Source organism: Stegostoma tigrinum, chromosome 18 (genome assembly GCF_030684315.1).
Source record: "Stegostoma tigrinum isolate sSteTig4 chromosome 18, sSteTig4.hap1, whole genome shotgun sequence".
Lineage (NCBI taxonomy): Eukaryota > Metazoa > Chordata > Chondrichthyes > Orectolobiformes > Stegostomatidae > Stegostoma > Stegostoma tigrinum.
In genome coordinates this window covers 58,188,744-58,210,298 of record NC_081371.1, presented here as the reverse complement: position 1 = coordinate 58,210,298, position 21,555 = coordinate 58,188,744, and the positions used below count along the sequence as shown (strand labels likewise).

Genomic DNA, 21,555 nt, shown 5'->3' with positions numbered 1-21,555 from the left:
GGAGTCTTTCACATTTACAGCAATGCTGGGTCATCCCAACTAACCAGGTTGAGCTGACAACCATTTCCCAACTCTTAAAGCTCAGACACAATGTGGAAACATCGCTGGTCTCAGAAATATTTCCATGTCCATACCATCATACTCCAAGTTAGACAGGTGTTTTTGGACACTGCCCCCCACCCCCTCCCAACTTCCAGCCTAAGCTGATACCAAACAGAAAATCTGTGCTGCGACATGAACAGAAACAATAGTGACAGTGATACACATTTGCACGGCACCATCAAATAGGAAAAGATCATAGGTCACAATGTAACAAGGCATACTGAGAGTTATTTGGATCCGATATAGCTCGGGATCCTTATGTCAGGATCCTGCACTGAGAGAAACACAGTCACTAGCTGGGATTTTATCCCAAATGGACAAATAAGTGGCCGGGGGTCGAGCAGTGGGGGTGGGGAGGGGGGTGGTTTGTGGGAGGGGAAGTGGGAGAAGTGGGGTGATGCTGATAAATCAAAGATGATGTCTGGGACCTATGTACTGGAGGGCCAAAAGGGAGACCTGCAGCTGGAAAGAGCTACAGCCTTCCAGTAAGGGTAGGGATGTGGTACTTCCATCTTACAACTTTTAAAAGATTCTGAATATTTAAAGCATGCCACAGAAGTTGGCTAGTGCAGACAGAAAAGGCTTCCATAGAGTGACTCGTGGTTACAACTGTGGCGAGGCATGTTGGCTCCCAATGCTGTTGTGGGGAGGGGAGGGGGCTACAGGCTGACTGGAAGGTTCCAATCGCCTTCTGTAAATTTTAAATTGTTTTCAAATGTCATTTAGATGTAATAGTTGGTTAATTGCATTAAATAGCTATTTAACTGCCATCACTGGCTACCTGCCACTTGCACATCAATAGCCCTTCTGTTCTGGATGCCTCCTGCAGGATAATGTTATGGAGATATGTTGGTGCTAGAAACCAGTTGGACAAGCTTGTGTCTAGTTATTTCTGTGCTTACCTTTGTGTGGGAGCCAACATTTTCACTCAAGTCCTGTCAAACTGATTTGAACCATTAATGAACATACGTTCTCTCTGGATTCATTATGTTGGAGCTATTTTCCTAAAGCAAAAGATAGCATTGTCTACATATTTATTTGATATAGTCCTGCCAACTGCAACAGCATTTTATTACCTGTTATAATTCCATCTATAGATTAGATTACATTATTTATCCTGGATTTTGATTACTCATTAATATATTTCATGACTTGTTAGTTTAATATATGCTGGTTTTGAAGGGGATGCTTATAGGACAATGATTATCCGTGATAATGGTGATAGCAAATGCAAAATAATATAGTTTTACACCAAAATAGTGCCAGAATGTTGAAACCTGAAAGGAATTTTGCCATTAAGATTGAAAGCAAAGATGTGTTTTAATGTTTCAATTTCTATTATTTCTGATCTATGAGATATCATCGTCAGGCTCACTCGCCATTTTGCCGAAATATTGGCCAGATTTATTTTGTGTCCCCACTCTAGGCTAGTGATCATAATTCCTTGCACGCTCATAATGCTGGTTTGTGAAAATTAATCATGTGATTTATGGGACCGGCAGCAAAGACTCTAAAATGTAAATGTGAGAATAAAAAACAAGCTTGAAAAATTCATGTCTGTGCAGGAGCTCCTGACGTGGTTTTCTCCTGTGATAGGACAAGTCCATTTAAAAAAGATTTTTGGTGATATACTTCAGTGGTAATCGCAAGTGGAAGTCAGATTTTTTAAAAAATATCGAATGTTGCAGCAGAATGCAAAATCTTCCTGTAGTGCTGCAATGCTGAGCGAACTGCACCTCCCAGTCGCAAACCATTTCCACTCCCCCTCCCATTCTTTAGATGACATGTCCATCATGGCCCTCCTGCACTGCCACAATGATGCCACCCGAAGGTTGCAGGAACAGCAACTCATATTCCGCCTGGGAACCCTGCAGCCATATGGTATCAATGTGGACTTCACCAGTTTCAAAATCTCCCCTTCCCCAACTGCATCCCAAAACCAGCCCAGTTCATCCCCTTCCCCCACTGCACCACACAACCAGCCCATCTCTTCCCCCCCACCCACTGCATCCCAAAACCAGTCCAACCTTTCTCTGCCTCCTTAACTGTTCTCCATCTCACCCATCCCTTCCTCCCACCCCAAGCCGCACCTCCATCTCCTACCTACTAACCTCATCCCACCTCCTTGACCTGTCCGTCTTCCCTGGACTGACCTATCCCCTCCCTACCTCCCCGCCTATACTCTCCTCTCCACCTATCTTGTTTTCTCTCCATCTTCGGTCTGCCTCCCCCTCTCTCCCTATTTATTCCAGAACCCTCACCCCATCCCCCTCTCTGATGAAGGGTCTAGGACCGAAACGTCAGCTTTTGTGCTCCCGAGATGCTGCTGGGCCTGCTGTGTTCACCCAGCCTCACATTTTTATTGTCTTGGATTCTCCAGCATCTGCAGTTCCCATTATCTCTGACTCTGTATGAATTGGGTTGAAAATATTCGGAAAAAAGTTCCCAAATTACCCATCAGAAAGAAATTGAAAAGGGTTGAAAAGACTGTGTTATATCTGCTGTGGATCTTCCGATGGTAACTTGTTCTGAATCACTTGTATTGAGCTCTAGCACAGAGATGCATTTATTTATCCTTCAGCATGATTATCTATCCCAGCCCAGTTGACAAGGTTGCATCCTTTCAGTTTTGTCAATGCTAAAGGAGCGCATTTCAAATACCACTCTGTTTTGTAGTAGTCAGTGTTAATCATTTTGTTTTATGCCACTATTACAATAGCAGACGGAGAACAGTGATACAGTTTCTGTTCTGACGCACCTGAAATGTTAATTCTGATTATGTTCTTCACAGATGCTGCCAGACCTGCTGAGCTTTTCCAGCAACTTCTGCTTTTGTTCCTGATTTACAGCTTCTGCAGTTCCTGCGATTTTTAATGACACTGATTTTTTTCATCTTGTGTACCATCCTGGTCTCTCATATTGTTCCACATTGTAACATTATGTAGTGATACCACATCAAGATTTGCTTTAGAAACAAAAACAGAAGTTGCTGGAAAACTCCTACAAGACTGGCAGCATCTGTGAAGGAGAAAACAGAATTAATGTTTCGGGTCCGGTGTACCTTCCTCAGATCTGATGGTGGCTGGGAAAACATCAGTTTATATGCAGAAAAAAGGGGAGGGGGATTTAAAAGATTATAGGTACTGCTGATGCTGGAGAATCTGAGATAACGCGGTGTGAAGCTGGATGAACACAGCAGGCCAAGCAGCATCAGAGGAGCAGGAAGATTTGACGTTTCGGGTCAAGACCCTTCTTTAGAAAATGGGGATTTAAGATTTGCTAAATTTATGATTTGCTTTAGGTCAGGTGCCATGCTCAGTAGCTTTGACAGTTAATGTAGTTGGTGCTGTTTCAGATTATATTCATTTTTCCCCCCACTATTTATTTTCTTTATCAGGCTGTTTAATTGGTTAAAAAAATACACGGGGGGTTCTTGGTGTTATATGGAGGGGAGTGGGAGCTAAATTTGATGCTCTTCAAATGGGCACAGGGGCCATGACAAGTCTTTCCTTTAAATTGTGCAGCTATTTGATCACACCAGATTGGGAGTGCGCCAAATTGAAAACGCACGCACATACTGTTCACAAACAGGATTTCCATTATTATGCACCATGAGTGGTTATGCTTTAGTTTTAAAGAGACTGTGCACTGCAACAAGCTGACCATAGACAGAAATGAGGGAAGACATTGATTAAGGTACATGATTACAACTTGAACAGCAGGCCAACTTTTCATTTCAGTATTTCAGCATCAAACCAGTGTTAACAGTGCCGTGATCGGAGATAATGGGAACTGTAGATGCTGAAGAATCCAAGATAATAAAGTGTGAGGCTGGATGAACACAGCAGGCCAAGCAGCATCTCAGGAGCACAAAAGCTGACGTTTTGGGCCTACACCCTTCTTCAGAGAGGGGGATGGGGAGAGGGAACTGGAATAAATAGGGAGAGAGGGGGAGGTGGACCGAAGATGGAGAGAAAAGAAGATAGGTGGAGAGGAGAGTATAGGTTGGGAGGTAGTGGGGGGGGATAGGTCAGTCTGGGGAGGATGGACAGGTCAAGGAGGCGGGATGAGGTTGGTAGGTAGGAAATGGAGGTGCAGCTTGAGGTGGGAGGAGGGGATAGGTGAGAGGAAGAACAGGCTAGGGAGGCTGGGACGAGCTGGGCTGGTTTTGACTGGCTGGATATTTCAGCAGGGGCTAAGCTTTGTGTTGTGTCACCTGATGCAACGAAGAATCTGGCAGAACTTAGCAGAAATACTGAATGCTTTGCTAAGTGCTAACTCTCCAAATTGTAGCATTGCAATTGGATGTACGATGAATATGGGGCTTGCGACTTAATCAGCTTGTCATCTATTGATTTGGAAGTGAATTATGAGGAGAGAAGGAAAATGAAAAAAATGAAATTGCAATCAGTGAGATTTGAGGTATGTGTTAAATATTTGAAAACTCTGATGCACAAATATGCTGAAAAGACAGAATTGTGGTTTTAAATAAAGTTAATAGTTAGGTGATTGGCACTTTGAGTTAAAAATCCTTGTCTTGGTCCCATAACCGATAACATTAAGTTTAATGAGCCAGCAATAAAATAGCTTGGTGATAATATATGACAAGGTGTGATATTTAAAAACAAAAGAAATGTTTCCCACAAATCTTAAAGTACTAATAAAACTATGTCTTATGGAAAAGTGGGAGCATAAGAAAGAATGTGGAGTGAACAACAAAAGGACATGTTTAACAAGAGCACATCAAGCGCAATGATTAAAGAATGTCACACAGTAGATTCCTTATTTATTGCTGAACAATATTGCATAGCAACCTGTTGCTGAAATTTTTATGTTTCTTTGTTAGGATTGGGAGTTTCCACGATTTATGGAAAATTTGGAAATCAACCTACCTGGTCTTCCAACCTCTCAAATTCACCTAAGACTGCCTCATTTTCAGAAGTTATTCAAGGAAGAATACATCATTTGTATAACAGGTAAGAAAGTTTAATATGGACATTGGAGTTTCTATTAGATAAAATTAAGCTAAAGACAGATGTATAAATTTACAGTGAAGAATGAATTATGTCTGAATAATGCCCTTTGATCCAAAATGACCTGACCTTGCTCACCTTATTTCACCTAAAAACTATGTTTATTACTTACTCTGTGTAACGCCATGAGAGCCTATAAGCAATCTGGTCAGAAAACAAAAATATTACAGATTAAATGTTAAAAGCATTTTTACCTGCTTTTTGCCATCTTGTATCTAATGACATTTGCCTGGTATTTAAAGTTCTCCAAAGATCAATAATTTTTAAATAATTGGGAGCTTGCAAAATAGTACATAGCCTACTTCAAAATCTGCAAAAGCTTTCATAGATAAATGCAAAACTGCAAATGCTGTACATCTGAAATAAAGGCAGAAAATTCTGGAAGTAATCAAATCTGGAAGCATCCGTTGAAAGAAACAATAAATTTTTCAAGTTGCTGATCTGTCATCACCAGTCTTTTCAATTTTTCATAAGCCAGCTAGGGACATCAGTGTCAGTTTAATATCTTTTCTCCCTTTCTTGGGTTGTGCACTGTACTGCCATTGCATCTGGAATAGCCAGCCTGATGCACCCTGGTGGGTTTCCCTAGTGTACGCTGGAAACAGCTATTACCTAAGGTTACTCAGCCTACTGACTGATGTGTGGCCTATTATCCTATTTTGGACTGTGCTGTCTATTCAATAAGTTTCTAAATCATTCACTATTAGGAAGTGTTCAGTTGCAAAAGGAGAACAGCATGAAGTGTGACTATGAAAAGGGCCAGACACCCACTTGTAGGTACGGTAAATTTGAAGAGCCTCTGCTTTGCCAGGTGTTTGAGCGTACTATGGAATGTTTTTAGATGCACTGTGGTGAGTTCCTGAATTTGGCATGGTGTGTTGCTACACATTTACAGGGAGGGCAAAGATCTCAGTGACCTGTCCGCGGAAAGGCTATAACGGGTCTGCAGTGCCTCTGAATCTACAGCACAATGGGCTGAGGGAGTAGAGGATGCAGCTCTGTGCAGTGCTGATGGTTAACGTGGAACTGGATCATGCCGTTCTCATTGACAATGACAGGAATCTGTTTCGCAGACCTGCTAATGTACACAGCATCTTGGTGTGCATAATCATGCACATGTTTGTTGGTGTATTTCCTCACTGAGCTCATTCCAAGGCTGAACTCATCAGTGATCTCAAACCCTACCTTTCCCCAGATCTAGCTAAAACCCATTTGGGGCCACTGACTCACCATTTACTGATTCTGACTCAATCCTAAGCTGGTGACTGCAAGGACTGACAAGGTGCTGATGCTTTCTGTCCTTTTTGTTGGGTTCTACTGGTTGGGCTGGCAGCAGATCATGGATGTTTGGAAGCAGCGTGGGGGAAGTGAGGCATAGCGGGAATTTGAGGTCTATGGTCACATCATTAGCAGCTTATTTGTCTGGAAGGTAGCAGAATGTGGGTGAGGTGGGATTTGAGGAAAGCACAAGGCAGGAGCATTCTCACTGTTCTCAGCAACACTGGTTAAAGGAGCTCTCTCCATTTAGCAGGCTGTTCCCTTCTGAAGGGCTGAGGCAATGCAGGCATCCTTATTTGCATTGCTGTGTCCTCTCAATTGTTATCACCAGCAAGGGAGCAGGCAGAATGTCAATGATTGTGTTCCTGTGCATTCAACGGTGTGCCTACTTTTGCTGGAGGCATTTGAAGATTGCAAGAGTTGGATGTAAGGCTGGCAGCATTGGTGGGTACATGGGGGTGAAATGGAGTATCTGAGAGCCACAGGCCGGTGCTTGTTGAGTGATGCAGGTGTGATTCATTGAGGAGTGTGAAAGGCTGATACGTAGTGGATAGGAGATGCCTTAAGAAAATGTGTTCATGAATCTTGACTACCAGCGCAAGGTTATCAGGTCCTGATATCAGAAATTGACCATCCTGATTAGTTCCTCCCAATCTCTCTGAATGTTAGTCTTGAAATTCCATGGGCCTCTGCAGAGCCCACTGTCTGTCCACCTCCAGCACCAAGGACTCTAGAATCATATCTGTGATCCTGGAGCCCCCTTTGCAATGGTGATATTTAATGGCAGCCTTCTGCAATTTATTGCAACTTCCATGAAGAGGAACTGAATTCCTTCAAGAGTACTCTAACAGTTCAAGAAGGAAACTCACCACCACCTTCTCAAGGGCAGTTATGGACGTGCAGTAAATACTGGCCAGCAAGTGACACCAACATCTCACAAATGAATTTTAAAAAAAGACTAGCTACGTTATCAGCTCAGTGGTGCATTACTCCCTCCTGAGTGCTGAGGCAGCCTGCCAAACAGCCTATTACAACTGCCAGTGAAATGAGGTAGCACCACTAAATTTACATGCTGCCTTCCTTCCCCAGAACCAGTAGGAGAAGATCGTGACTTGTGTCCCTCTGCCTAAAAAATGGAGCTTTGTCATTTTTAACTTGATATACTTCACTACAATGAATTGTTTTTATTTGGTTCCCCAGCTCTGCTTCATAAATAAAGAAGTATCCCCTGTGAATGTTGGAGACAATTCATGTTTGTGAGAGTTTTCCATCTCATTCTTACAATGTTTATCATATCTATTCACAGGAAAATGGTTTAACTACGGCATCATCTTTCTTGTGTTGATTTTGGACCTGAACATGTGGAAGAATCAGATATTTTACCAGCCATTTGAATATGGCCAGTATGTGGGACCTGGACAGAAAATCTACACGGTCAGCGATCTGGAGACGTTAAAGAATTTAAACAAAACAACCCTAAACTGGGAATGGCGATCAACTAATATTGACCCCCTCACTAACGGAACTTATGCCCAGAGTGACTTGCTTTTGCACAGTAGGTATATAGGTGCTAGACTTGGGATTAAATGTCTTGCTTTTATTCCAAGCATTTTGGCGTTTATCTTGTTTGGGTTCTTCATCTGGTTTTTTGGAAGATTTCAAAAAAGTGAATTAATTGGGAGCAAACGAGATAATTTGTATGTGAAGATCAAGAGGAAGTCACCATCTGAATTTAGCAAAGATTTGAATGACTCTGCAGAAGATACGCATACATCTGGATCTACAAAGGATGAATCGTCGATGGCCACAGGGTCAGAATTGGTAACAGCTACAATACACACAACTACGTCTACTTCTTCTGAAGGCCAGAATACTTCCTTGGAGAATTCACAGAGTAACATAAAGCACGACACAAAGCCAGACGGTGAACATGTTCACAGTTCTTTCTGATGCATCGTCAAAAAAGTTATCCGACAAATATGTTAACATTTAAATTTAAAAGCACAGGCCTTAAATGGGATTTTGCCTTTACATTTTTACATGTTTGTAGATCTTTATACATGTGGTGTTACAGTCATTTTTGACTTGCAAATTACTGAACTAGACGTAACAAAAAAAATCTAGAGTATGAAGATGGTTGTTCTGCAGTGGGGCAGCAATCACTTCTATTTTTAAAGAAAGCATAATATTGTGCCTACATCTAGACATTCCTTTATGTCTTGCCTTTTGCAATGGCTCACAATTTATGTTAATGCTGTATTAAATTGTACAGTAATATAGTATCCATCTCCAACACAAGGATAAAGTGATAAACACTGTGCTATTTGTGCCTTGAGAAGTTCCATTTTGTACTGTTGTCTCAAGGATTTTTTGAGGTGTTTCCTTTCCAGCTTCACAAAATAAAACATTAGCAGCTCTTAATTCTCCAATGAGACTATTTGCAAGGCTGCTGGACTTTTACTCATGTAAGCTGGATTCATCTGAGATTGGTTTTGTTACTGAAAGTGCTCCAGTTATGAATATGTGATCCCAATGTTTAATTGGTGATGCTGCAGATAATATTGACATCTGAACTGTACATTAGAGAAGAAGTGTCTTTTTATATAATTCTTTTGAATTGGCTGCCTGCCAAAGTAAGCAAAGAAGGTGATGAAGAGGAGACAGTTCTGCTGTATATGGATCACTGTGCACAAAGAGGATATGTTTCACAATCAGAATTGTGTTGCACTCTGTATACTAAAGCACAAGCATCTGAGGAATTATATATATGAAAATACTAACTACCTATGGATGTAGAATAAATAGTGTGACCCTGTAAGCTGATGCTCATTGTTCTTTGCAGACCCCTACTATGGTTTAAAAATGTTGACTACTCTGACACATGACTTCCTTTAAAAATAAACACAGCTGTGTGCTTAAAAATGAATACGCCAGCTGTACCATGCTTGTCATCTTTTGCTTGGAATTTTTGTCAAATTCAGTAATCTTAGACCAAAAAGCTGAAGGGTTAACCAGTTTGTTGTAAAGAATGACAAGAAATGATACCATTTGCCACTCGTAGGACGTGTTTGGGCAATTTTCCACACTGTCAGGTAGATGCCAGTGCTGTTGCTATATTGGAACAGCTTATCTAGGGAAGTTCTGAAGAACATGTCTTCAGTAATATTGTTGGAATGTTGCCAAGGCCCATAGACTTTGCAATATTCAGTTCCTTCAGCTGTTTCTTTATATTACACAGAAGGAACTGAACAAGCTGAAGACTGTCATCTGTGATGCTGTGGATCTCTGGATGAATGTTGCAAATGCTTCAGCTTCCTCTTTTGCATTGATATTAAATGGGCTTCCAGTTATTGAGGATGAAGATATTTGTGAGGTCTACACCACCAGTGAATTGTTTAATTTTCTACCACCATTGATGACACAGTTGTAGGAGGACTGCAGAGCTTACACCTGATCTGTTGGTTGTGGAATCACTAGCTGCTAATGCTGTTTGGCTTGGAACTAGTCCCATGTATAACTTCACCAAGTCAGCACCCCATTTTTAGGTATGCAGTCTTCATTGAGATAGGGTTGATGCCCTTGTTTGATGGTAATGGTAGAGTTGTGGAGATATACCAGATCATGAGGTTACAGATTGTGCTGCAGTATGATTTTGGTACTGTTAATGGCCAACAGCACCTCGTGGATGCCCAGTCTTGAGTTGCTACATCTGTTTGAAGTCTGTCCCATTTCATCATGGTAATAGTGCCACGCAACACAATGGAGGGTATTCTGAATGTGAAGGTTTCCAAAAAGGCTGTGCTGTGATCTCTCTTAGCAATACAGTCATGGACGAATGCTTCTGCAGCAGGCACATTGATGAGGATGAGGTCACGTATGTTTTTTCGCTCCTGCTGTTTCACACCTGCCACAGACCCAGACTAGCAGCTATGTCCTTTCGGACCCGACCAGGTCTGTCAGTGCTGCTGCTGCTGAGCCACTCTTGGTAATGGATATTGAAGTTCCCCATCCAGAGTGTATTTTGCCCCCATGACATCCTCAGTGTTTCGTTCAAGTGGCATTCAACATGGAGGAACAATGATTTATTGGCAGAATGGAATTGGTATGTGGTAATCACTGGAGGTTTCCTTTCCCATGTTTGATCTCAAGCCATGAGACTTCATGTGACCCAAAATCCATGTTGAAGATTCCCAGGGCAACTCCCTCCCAATTGTTTGACCACCACTGCGAGTCTGTCCTGCTGGAATGTCAGGACGTATCCGAGGATTGTATTGCCTGGAAGATTATCTGTAAGGCACAATTGCAGGAGTGTAACTCTGCCAGGTTGTTGCTTGACTGGCCTCCCAATTTTGGCAGTAGTCCCTGATTTTGGTGGACTATTCAGGGCTAAGTTGGCAGTTATTACTTCCAGTGCTTTTGTGCACACCAAGTGGTCCATCTGGTTTCATTGTTTTTCATCACCTTCTAATGATTTGATACAACTTTGAAATGGCCTAGCAAGCTACTGAGGGCAGTTAAACATCAACATCTGAAGAAGGGTCTACACCCAAAACGTCAGCTTTCCTGCTCCTCTGATGCTGCTTGGCCTGCTGTGTTCATCCAGCTCCGCACCTAGTTATCTCAACGTGAGTCTGGTTTACCCAGATAAGTTTTCCTTTCATAAAGGGTATTTCTGAACCGGATGAGTTTTTAGAATAATCAACAATTCATGGCCTTCATCAGACTTTTAATTCTGGATTTTTAAAAAAAACAAAATTCTCCCATCTGCCATGGTGGGAGAAACTCTAGGTCACAGAATATTACCTGGATGAGGTTGTTGACTTGCTCGCCGAGCTGGTTTGCTTTTGTTCAGACGTTTCGTCACCATGCTAGGTCACATCATCAGTGGAGCCTCCGATGAAGTGATGTTATTCTATTCCGCTTGGAATTTATACTGTCTGGTCCGTTATGGTGAGTACAGTCATTTCCAGTTTTGATCTATATGGGTTCATATAGGTGGTCCAATTCTATATATTTGTTGATTGTAGTGTAGGTGGAGAACAATGCTTCTAGGAATTCCTATGCTTGTCTATGTTTGGCTTGGGCTACTACGGGACACGCATGGGAATTCCTAAGGCATGGTTCTCTACCCATACTACAATCAACAAACATATAGAATTGGACCCCATGTACAAACCCATACAGATTGAACCAGAAATGACACTACTCACCATTACGGACCAGACAGTATAAATTCCAAGCGGAATAGGATAACATCGCCCCACTGGAGGCTCCACTGATGATATCACGTAGCATGGTGACGAAATGTCTGAACAAAAACAAGCCAGCTGAGCGAGGCAAGTCAACAACCTCATCTGTAACCCAAGCTACAAATCTTTGCCAATACTTTAAATATTATCTGGATCTCTGGATTATTAGTCTTTTGACCATACCATTAGTCAATTGGTTACATTAGCCTATTTTCTCATTTTGCCCAAAACTCTAATTGTGATTTCTGTTTTAGACATTATCTTCTCCAGCACTGGCCTGCATTTTTACTGTGCAGAAAAATATGATTGAAATTGGTTTGACAAATTTAACCAAAGTGACATATTAGTGCCATGCGACAAAACACAGCGGAGCCTCATTGGAAATATTTAGGAATTTCATGCCCACCCAGAGTATTATGGCCTAAGCTTTAATTCCATAATTTTACTAAAAATGTAAAATGGTCTTGAACATTGAGTTTTGAAGACATCAGCTATTAACAAATATATCTACAATTCAGCTGAATGACAATGGTAATGGTAAAGAGATCCAGTTTGGCAACAGCTTCGGGTAGGGCTGTAAATATATATTGAAACTTGTTCAGATACAGCTACCAGTAAATTTGCTCACCTGATGAATATGTGGTAGCCTCAGTTGTTGTACTTGACACCACAGAGGAAGCTTAGAATAGAGCCAGTTGAATGAAAGAGAGATATACTGAGTGCAACATCCCATGCTCAGTTGTTATACGGAAAATGATGATGTACATTATTCTGTGAATTTAAGTCTGCTGTGACCTTGTAAGTATTGATAAAGTCAGTGTAATGTAGTTGCAGCAAGCAATTATCTCATTTTTATCTGAAGCTCTTGAATATTGCAACATGGATCCATTATTTTTGTCGTCTTTTAATTACATGCACTGACATGATTAACCTGTTTATTGTTTCCGCAGTTTTGTAACTTTGAGTCTAAATTAATGATTGCTTTCTTTTTTACAAGGTAGTTAGTTAAGTTAAAGGTGCTGCACAAACAGAAGCTCAATTCCCATAAAATTGGGTAATCATAGCCTGCTTTGGTTCGCAAAGCACCCAAATTAATTTGAATGCACATACTTTTTTTTTGTACACTGCTTTGAGCAGCACATTGAGGAAGGAATACCATCAGTCTCACAGTTAGCAATGCATGCATCTCACTGGAGAGTTTTGCTGTTAGCAATGTCACAAGCAATCTTTATCAATTTTACAAGTGAGAGGATGTGTGACAAACTGCAGTCTACAGGCTTAATCCTCACTAGCCTGGTGATATCTAACCTGGTTTATCACATCAGTACCTTTTCTTATTTCACTGTTAGCAACTACCAAAATTCTGTCTGACTTGGGAATTGATTTTCAAAGACACAGGCTATTTTCCCAGGAGCACACACTCTGTGAACTGTATTCCTGCTTCACAGTTTTGTAATTATATCCATCTTTCGAAAAATATTTAACATTTTGGTTTTTCTGGTAGTTGGCTGCAGTCATTATGTTGGAAGTCATTAATGTTCAATGGTTTTGTTGTACAGTTGCATTTTTTCCTGCTTACTAATGTCACTTCGCATTTTGATTGGATAGAAATATAAGCCAACACTTGGTTATAAGTATGGTGTGCTATTTACAGTAATAATGAATCTAACTACAATGTAAATTGATATGCAACAATATTTAACTGATTAAAACACATTTTATAAATATCAATCTGACAAGTGATGATGATAAACATTTTATTGCATAACCGACATCAAAATACAGTGTATTGAATCATATCAGTATTTGATATAATTCTTTACCTCTGTGACAGAAGATTGTCGGTCCTAGCTGTACACCATAAATACACATGCCTAGAATTGCCACTTGCCATATGCTGGACTTGCATCAGAACTATAGTTGAGTGTATTGGTAAGTTCTTTAGGAGCCTTTTCCCTTAACCCCCCACTATTTCCAATACTTTCTGCTAGAAGCTGACTTTGGGTACTTTCTAGAATTGCACAAGTAGGAATGGAAGCATTATAAATAGATGAAAATAAGGGAATGCATCATTTAATGTAACCACAAGATAGCGATCAGAAGACAATAATGTCAGTGCTATTGAAGTCCAAATCCAGGAAGCAGTCATTCTGCAGTTGGAAACTTTTAAGCTGTTTAGGTATAGACAGAAATAACAAAAAAACTTTCCCCCTGCAGTGGTCAAGAACGCCCTTGACCGTGTTTCCCGCAACTCATCCCTCACACCCCGCCCCCGCCGCAACCGCCAAAAGAGGATCCCCCTCGTTCTTACATACCACGCCACCAACCTCCGGATACAATGCATCATCCTCTGACACTTCCGCCATCTACAATCCAACCCCACCACCCAAGACATTTTTCCATCCCCACCCTTGTCTGCCTTCCGGAGAGACCACTCTCTCCGTGACTCCCTTGTCCGCACCACACCCGGCACCCTCCCCTGCAACCGCAGGAAATGCTACACTTGCCCCCACACCTCCTCCCTCACCCCCATCCCAGGCCCAAAGATGACTTTCCATATTAAGCAGATGTTCACCTACACATCTGTCAATGTGATATACTGTATCCACTGTACCCGATGTGGCTTCCTCTACATTGGGGAAACCAAGCGGAAGCTTGGAGACCGCTTTGCAGAACACCTCCGCTTGGTTCGCAATAAACAACTGCACCTCCCAGTTGCAAACCATTTTAACTCCCTCCCATTCCTCAGACGACATGTCCATCATAGGCCTCCTGCAGTGCCACAATGATGCCACCCGAAGGTTGCAGGAACAGCAACTCATATTCCGCTTGGGAACCCTGCAGTCCAATGGTATCAATGTGGACTTCACAAGCTTCAAAATCTCCCCTTCCCCCACTGCATCCCAAAACCAGCCCAGCTCGTCCCCACCTGCCTAACCTGTTCTTCCTCTCACCTACCCCTTCCTCCCACCTCAAGCCGCACCTCCATCTCCTACCTACTAACCTCATCCCACCCTCTTGACCTGTCCATCTTCCCTGGACTGACCTACCTCCCCACCTATACTCTCCTCTCCACCTATCTTATTTTCTCTCCATCTTCGGTCTGCCTCCCCCTCTCTCCCTATTTATTCCAGAACCCCCACCCCATCCCCCTCTCTGATGAAGGGTCTAGGCCCGAAACGTCAGCTTTTGTGCTCCTGAGAAGCTGCTTGGCCTGCTGTGTTCATCCAGCTTCACACTTTATTATCTAGGTATAGTCAGCATTGTTTTCCAAAATGTGGGCTCTGGACATTGAATCTAATTGAAATCCTGTGTTAGAAGAAAATGTATCATTTGACAGAAATTTTCACAATGCATTTTATCAGAATCAGCAGATGAGGTTGCAAGCTAAACTTTAAGGATGTTTGAAGTCGGTATAAGAATGAAGCTGAAGGAGGTCATAAAATCATGGTAATGCAATGATTGTAATTGAGAAGAATTGCGTACATTTGCTTCGTCTAATTTGGTATCACCTTGATATATCATTGATATATTTTGATCTAACGATAGTCTGCATGGAATGTAGATATCAAAGGTGGAATTATCATAAAAGTTATCAGTGAACTGCTCCATGTTGTACACGAACTGAACCGTAGAGTGTGGTGTAACAGTACTTATCCCAGATTGTGGCGTACCTGAGCACTTCGATTACATCATATCATATGACCTCAATAAAATCCATGTATTCTTACTGGAATTGTGAAGTGTGATGCCTTAATGAAGACCTGATTTGCAAGCACTCCAGTGTTTGAAGAAACAAATTGGAACAAGAAAATATGTCCACATGTGGAAATTGGAGGCACCCCTTTGACATTTGTAGCTAAGTGGTGGGGAGTTTTGAGACGGAGTTGGGGAGAAAGTGACATTCCAGATTTTATGGCATGGGGAAAGTTGTACGCCCCAAGTATAGGAGCTAGAAACCCAGCTTTTCAGTCTCTGTTCTCCAAGTTATTTATACAAAACCAAATACATGCAACCTTTCAGATAATATCAGGCGGTGGGGCTGATCGGATTAATGTCCTCTTTCTGTTCTATTGCTTCTTCCCCCCCCCCACCTTTGCACAAAAATTCCTCCTCTTCTATGTATTTATTTGCCGAAGCACTTTGAAAGATTCCTGAGATATGATCAATGGCTGCCATATTTTCTACATCATAATCTCTTCTTCAAAGTAACAAATTTGAAAAGTATGAGATATTTGAGAGGTGTGGTGAAATAAATGACTGCTCCATTTTCCACATTACAATAGTGACTGTGTTTCAAAGTACATTGTCATATGTAAAGTACCTTGAGCTATTACACTGATACCTAATAGGATGCTATGTTAATAAAACTATGAGGTTGTGATGATATTTCATTGAGAATTTTTCCTATTAAAATGTTGTGAAACAATATTTTAAAAAGGCTAAATGTCTGACTCATTGCAAAGAGACACCACTGCTGCCTTTAAATGTCTTCTAAAGCAGTATTATTTGAACAGTGCCTGTCAGCAACAGTGACAAGATAACTACCTTCAGAAGCCACAAAAATGTTAATAGATTTTTATGTCCTTGAAATAGCTTTTAATGATTTCAGTATCTCAGCTTAATGTACTTATATTTCTTGTAATGTTGGAGGTTTATTCCCTTCTTTGGCAAAAGACTGTATCAGTTTTTTGTAGCCTTCAACAGATACAATACATTCCGACAAGAACTTGGGAATTTTAATTCACACATCCATTCGCCATGCACATCATACAAAGTGCATTCAATTTTGTCATTTATTGATGAGCTTTCTAGAGCTACATCCTATTTGTTACCTTCAAAATCATAGATGGAATGAGTAAACTAACTTAGTTAATTAAAGCAACTTCCTAATGCTTGTTAATAAAATGTGAGGCTGGATGAACACAGCAGGCCAAGAAGCATCTCAGGAGCACAAAAGCTGACGTTTCGGGCCTAGTCCCTTCATCAGAGAGGGGGATGGGGGGAGGGAACTGGAATAAATAGGGAGAGAGGGGGAGGCGGACCGAAGATGGAGAGTAAAGAAGATAGGTCGAGAGAGTGTAGGTGGGGAGGTAGGGAGGGGATAGGTCAGTCCAGGGAAGACGGACAGGTCAAGGAGGTGGGATGAGGTTAGTAGGTAGCTGGGGGTGCGGCTTGGGGTGGGAGGAAGGGATGGGTGAGAGGAAGAACCGGTTAGGGAGGCAGAGACAGGTTGGGCTGGTTTTGGGATGCAGTGGGTGGGGGGGAAGAGCTGGGCTGGTTGTGTGGTGCAGTGGGGGGAGGGGATGAACTGGGCTGGTTTAGGGATGCAGTAGGGGAAGGGGAGATTTTGAAACTGGTGAAGTCCACATTGATACCATATGGCTGCAGGGTTCCCAGGCGGAATATGAGTTGCTGTTCCTGCAACCTTCGGGTGGCATCATTGTGGCAGTGCAGGAGGCCCATGATGGACATGTCATCAAGAGAATGGGAGGGGGAGTGGAAATGGTTTGCGACTGGGAGGTGCAGTTGTTTGTTGCGAACTGAGCGGAGGTGTTCTGCAAAGCGGTCCCCAAGCCTCCGCTTGGTTTCCCCAATGTAGAGGAAGTCGCACCGGGTACAGTGGATGCAGTATACCACATTGGCAGATGTGCAGGTGAACCTCTGCTTGATGTGGAATGTCATCTTGGGGCCTGGGATGGGGGTGAGGGAGGAGGTGTGGGGACAAGTGTAGCATTTCCTGTGGTTGCAGGGGAAGGTGCCGGGTGTGGTGGGGTTGGAGGGCAGTGTGGAGCGAACAAGGGAGTCACGGAGAGAGTGGTCTCTCCGGAAAGCAGACAGAGGAGGGGATGGAAAAATGTCTTGGGTGGTGGGGTCGGATTGTAAATGGCGGAAGTGTCGGAGGATAATGCGTTGTATCCGGAGGTTGGTAGGGTGGTATGTGAGAACGAGGGGGATCCTCTTGGGGCGGTTGTGGCGGGGGCGGGGTGTGAGGGATGTGTCGCGGGAGATGCGGTCAAGGGCGTTCTCGATCACCGTGGTGGGAAAGTTGCGGTCCTTAAAGAACTTGGACATCTGGGATGTGTGGGAGTGGAATGTCTTATCGTGGGAGCAGATGCGGCGGAGGCGGAGGAATTGGGAATAGGGGATGGAATTTTTGCAGGAGGGTGGGTGGGAGGAGGTGTATTCTAGGTAGCTGTGGGAGTCGGTGGGCTTGAAATGGACATCAGTTACAAGCTAGTTGCCTGAGATAGAGACTGAGAGGTCCAGGAAGGTGAGGGATGTGCTGGAGATGGCCCAGGTGAACTGAAGGTTGGGGTGGAAGGTGTTGGTGAAGTGGATGAACTGTTCGAGCTCCTCTGGGGAGCAAGAGGCGGCGCCGATACAGTCATCAATGTACCGGAGGAAGAGGTGGGGTTTGGGGCCTGTGTAGGTGCGGAAGAGGGACTGTTCCACGTAACCTACAAAGAGGCAGGCATAGCTGGGGCCCATGCGGGTGCCCATGGCCACCCCCTTAGTCTGTAGGAAGTGGGAGGAGTCAAAAGAGAAGTTGTTGAGTGTGAGGACGAGTTCAGCTAGGCGGATGAGAGTGTCGGTGGAGGGGGCCTGGTCGGGCCTGCGGGACAGGAAGAAGCGGAGGGCCTTGAGGCCATCTCCATGCGGAATGCAGGTGTACAGGGACTGGATGTCCATGGTGAATATGAGGTGTTGGGGGCCAGGGAATTGGAAGTCCTGGAGGAGGTGGAGGGCGTGGGTGGTGTCACGGACGTAGGTGGGGAGTTTGTGACAGAATTGGTTCAAATCCTGTCCAGCTTGTGATTTTCAATATTCTATGTATTCAACACAATGTATTGCTCACACTTTGTATGATGTGCATGGCGAATGGATGTGCGAATTAAAATTCCCAAGTTCTTGTCGGAATGTATTGTATCTGTTGAAGGCTACAAAAAACTGATACAGTCTTTTGTAAATACAATAAATGAGAGTCCTGAAGCCCTGGAATAAAGAAACATTTCAGGATTCTCTTAATGAAAGTAAACTAATGGAAGAGCTTCCAACAGGGCATGTCTGCTCAGAGGGTTTAATAAATATGCAAATGAGCCTCTGAGGAACGTATGGTGAGAGATGCTGTATTAGAAGGTTGGAATGACAGCAGCTTGGGGCAAAGATTCTAGTTGTTGCATCACCATTTGTGTTGTCTCAATAAATGCTGTATGAAGTGTAGCCTCAAACTTCGCAGGTGGAATAGAAGTTGGGTAAATGTGGGATTATACACTTTCACAGGAAGAATACAGGAGCAGTTTATTATTTTGATGAGGAAGAACTACAGAAAGCTATAGCATACAAGGGATTTGGGAGTCCTGGTCCATGAATCTCAATAAAGACCTAATGTTCAAGCTCCAGGTAATGGGGAAGCCAAATAGAACGTTGGCTTTTATATCAATGGGAATGGAATATAAAAAGGGGGACGTTTTGCTAAAACTATACAAGGCATGAGCCAAATCAAGGCAGGAGTGCTGATAACAATTTTAGGTTCCTTATCTAAAGAAAGATATGTTGGCATTGGAGGCAATCCAGAGACACTATGCAGATGCCAGGTATGTAGAGAGGATCTTGTTAGGAGACATTGAATAGATTGAACTTGTACTAATTGAAGTTTAGAAAAATGAGAGACAATCTTATTGAAAGATACAAGATTCTTACGGCACTTCTAAGATTTAGAATGTTTCCAGGGTTGGAGGGTTTGAGCTAAAGGGAGAGTCTGAATAGGCTGGGGCTATTTTCCCTGGAGTGTCAGTGGCTGAGACATAACCTTAAAGAAGTTTATAAAATTATGAGGGGCATGGATAGGGTGAATAGCTAAGGTCTTTTCTATTGGGTGGGGGAGTCCAAAACTAGAGGGCGTAGGTTTAGGATGAGAGGGCAAGGGTTTAAAACGGACCTAAAGGGGCAACTTTCTCTCACAGAGGGTTGTGCGTGTGTGAAATGAGCTGCCAGAGGAAGTGGTGGAGGCTGGTACAATTACAGCATTTAAAAGGCATCTGGTTAGGTAGATGAATAGGAAGCGTTTAGAGGGATATAGGCCAAATGCTGGCAAATGGGACTACATTCATTTGGGATAGCTGGTTGGCATGGACAAATTGGACTGAAGGATCTGTTTCCATGCTGTACAGCTCAGTGAATCTATGCAGAAAATTTTTGCTCCTGTGGGAAAGCCTGGACTAGAGGGAATAGCCTCAGAAAAAGGGTTCACCCGTTTAAAAAGACATGGAGTCATAGAGTACAGAAATAGACTCTTCACCTGCACCAACCAGACATCCCAATCTGACCTAGTCACATTTGCCAGCATTTGGCCCATATCCCTCTAAACCCTTCCCATTCATAAACCTATCCAGATGCCTTTTAAATGTTGTACTGTACCAGCCCCCACCACTTCCTCTGGCAGCTCGTTCCATACACGCACCACCCTCTGCATGAAAAAGTTACCCCTTAGGTCGTTTTTAAATCTTTATCATCTCACCTTAGCCTATGCTCTCTAATTTTGGACACTCCATCATAGAAAAAGACCTAGGCTATTCACTTTATCCATTTCCCTCATGATTTTATAAACCTCTATAAGGTCACCCCTCAGCCTTTGACGCTCCAGGGAAAATAGCCCCAGCCTACTCAGCCTCACCCTGTGCTCAAACTCTCCAGTCCTGGCAACATCCTTGTAAATTTTTAATGCACCCTCTCAAGCTTAACAATATTATTGCTGCAGCAGGGTGACCAGGACTGTGTGCAATATTCTGAAATTGGCCTCTCCAATGTCCTGTACAGCCGTAACATAACATCCCAACTGCTGTACTCAATGAACTCTACTTTTTCGCTTTCATCAATCTTCATTGTCACTGCTTCAAAAATCTCAATCAAGTTAGTGGGACACAATTTCCCATGCACAAAGCCATGTTGATGATCCCAAATCAGCCCTTGCCTTTCCAAACGCATGTAAATCCTCTCCCTCAGAATTCCCTCTTGCCGACTAGTCACCTAAAGGCCATCAGTCTATGGTTCTCTGGTATTTCCTTAATGTGGCACCACATTAGCCAACCTCTAGTCTGCTGGCACCTCACCCGTTGCTATCAATGACACAAATATTTCAGCAAGATCCAGCAATCTCTTCCCTTGTTTTCCGCAAAGTTCAGGGAAACACTTGATTAGATCCTGGGGATTTATCTACCGTTAACTGTTATAAAATCTCCAGCACCACCTCCTCTGTAATATAAACTCTATTCAAGACATCACTATTTATTTTCCCAAGCTTCCATGTCCTTCTCCGTAGTAAATACTGATGTGAAGTATGCATTGAGCATCTCATCCATCTCATGTGGTACCACACACAGACAGCCATGTTGATGCTTACTGGGCCCTATTATTGCCATAATTATCCTTTTACCTGAATGTATTTATCGAATCCCTTTGGATTCTCTGTAACCCTATTTGCCAAGGTTATTTCATGTCCCCCTTTTTTTCCTCCTGATTTCCCCCTTAAGTATACTCCTACTACTTCCATACTCCTCTCGGGATTCATTCAATCCCAACTCTCTATCCCTGATACATGCCTCCTTTTTCATGACCAGATCCTCAATTTCTGTCGTCATCCAGCATTCCCCAAGCCCACCAGCCTTGCTCTTCACACTAATCAGAATATACTGTCTCTGAACATTTGGTATCTCATTTTTGATGGCCTCCCAATTTCCCAACTGCCCCTTTATATGTGAAAAGCCTTCCCAATCAACTTTTAGAAGTTCCTGTCTAGTACTATCAAAACTGGCCTCACTCCAATTTAGAACTGTAACTACCCCACATAGTCCCCTACCCCACAAACCAGGCCTTGTTATCATTCCTCTGCC

The 21,555-nt window shown here is 42.8% G+C and overlaps 1 protein-coding gene across 5 annotated transcripts in view; it reads left to right on the top strand.

Moving 5' to 3' along the window:
- The window catches only part of tmem117 (transmembrane protein 117), a 557,403-nt gene extending 546,098 nt beyond the window's left edge, over positions 1-11,305 (top strand). For all 5 annotated transcript variants that reach the window (XM_048548382.2, XM_048548381.2, XM_059652566.1 and 2 more), the window contains 2 exons: positions 4,949-5,078; positions 7,720-11,305. In XM_048548382.2, coding sequence (XP_048404339.1) covers positions 4,949-5,078; positions 7,720-8,363 — 774 coding nt within the window. In that variant the 3' untranslated portion in view covers positions 8,364-11,305. The remainder of the gene's footprint in view (positions 1-4,948; positions 5,079-7,719) is intronic.
- The last annotated feature ends 10,250 nt before the right edge of the window (positions 11,306-21,555 follow it).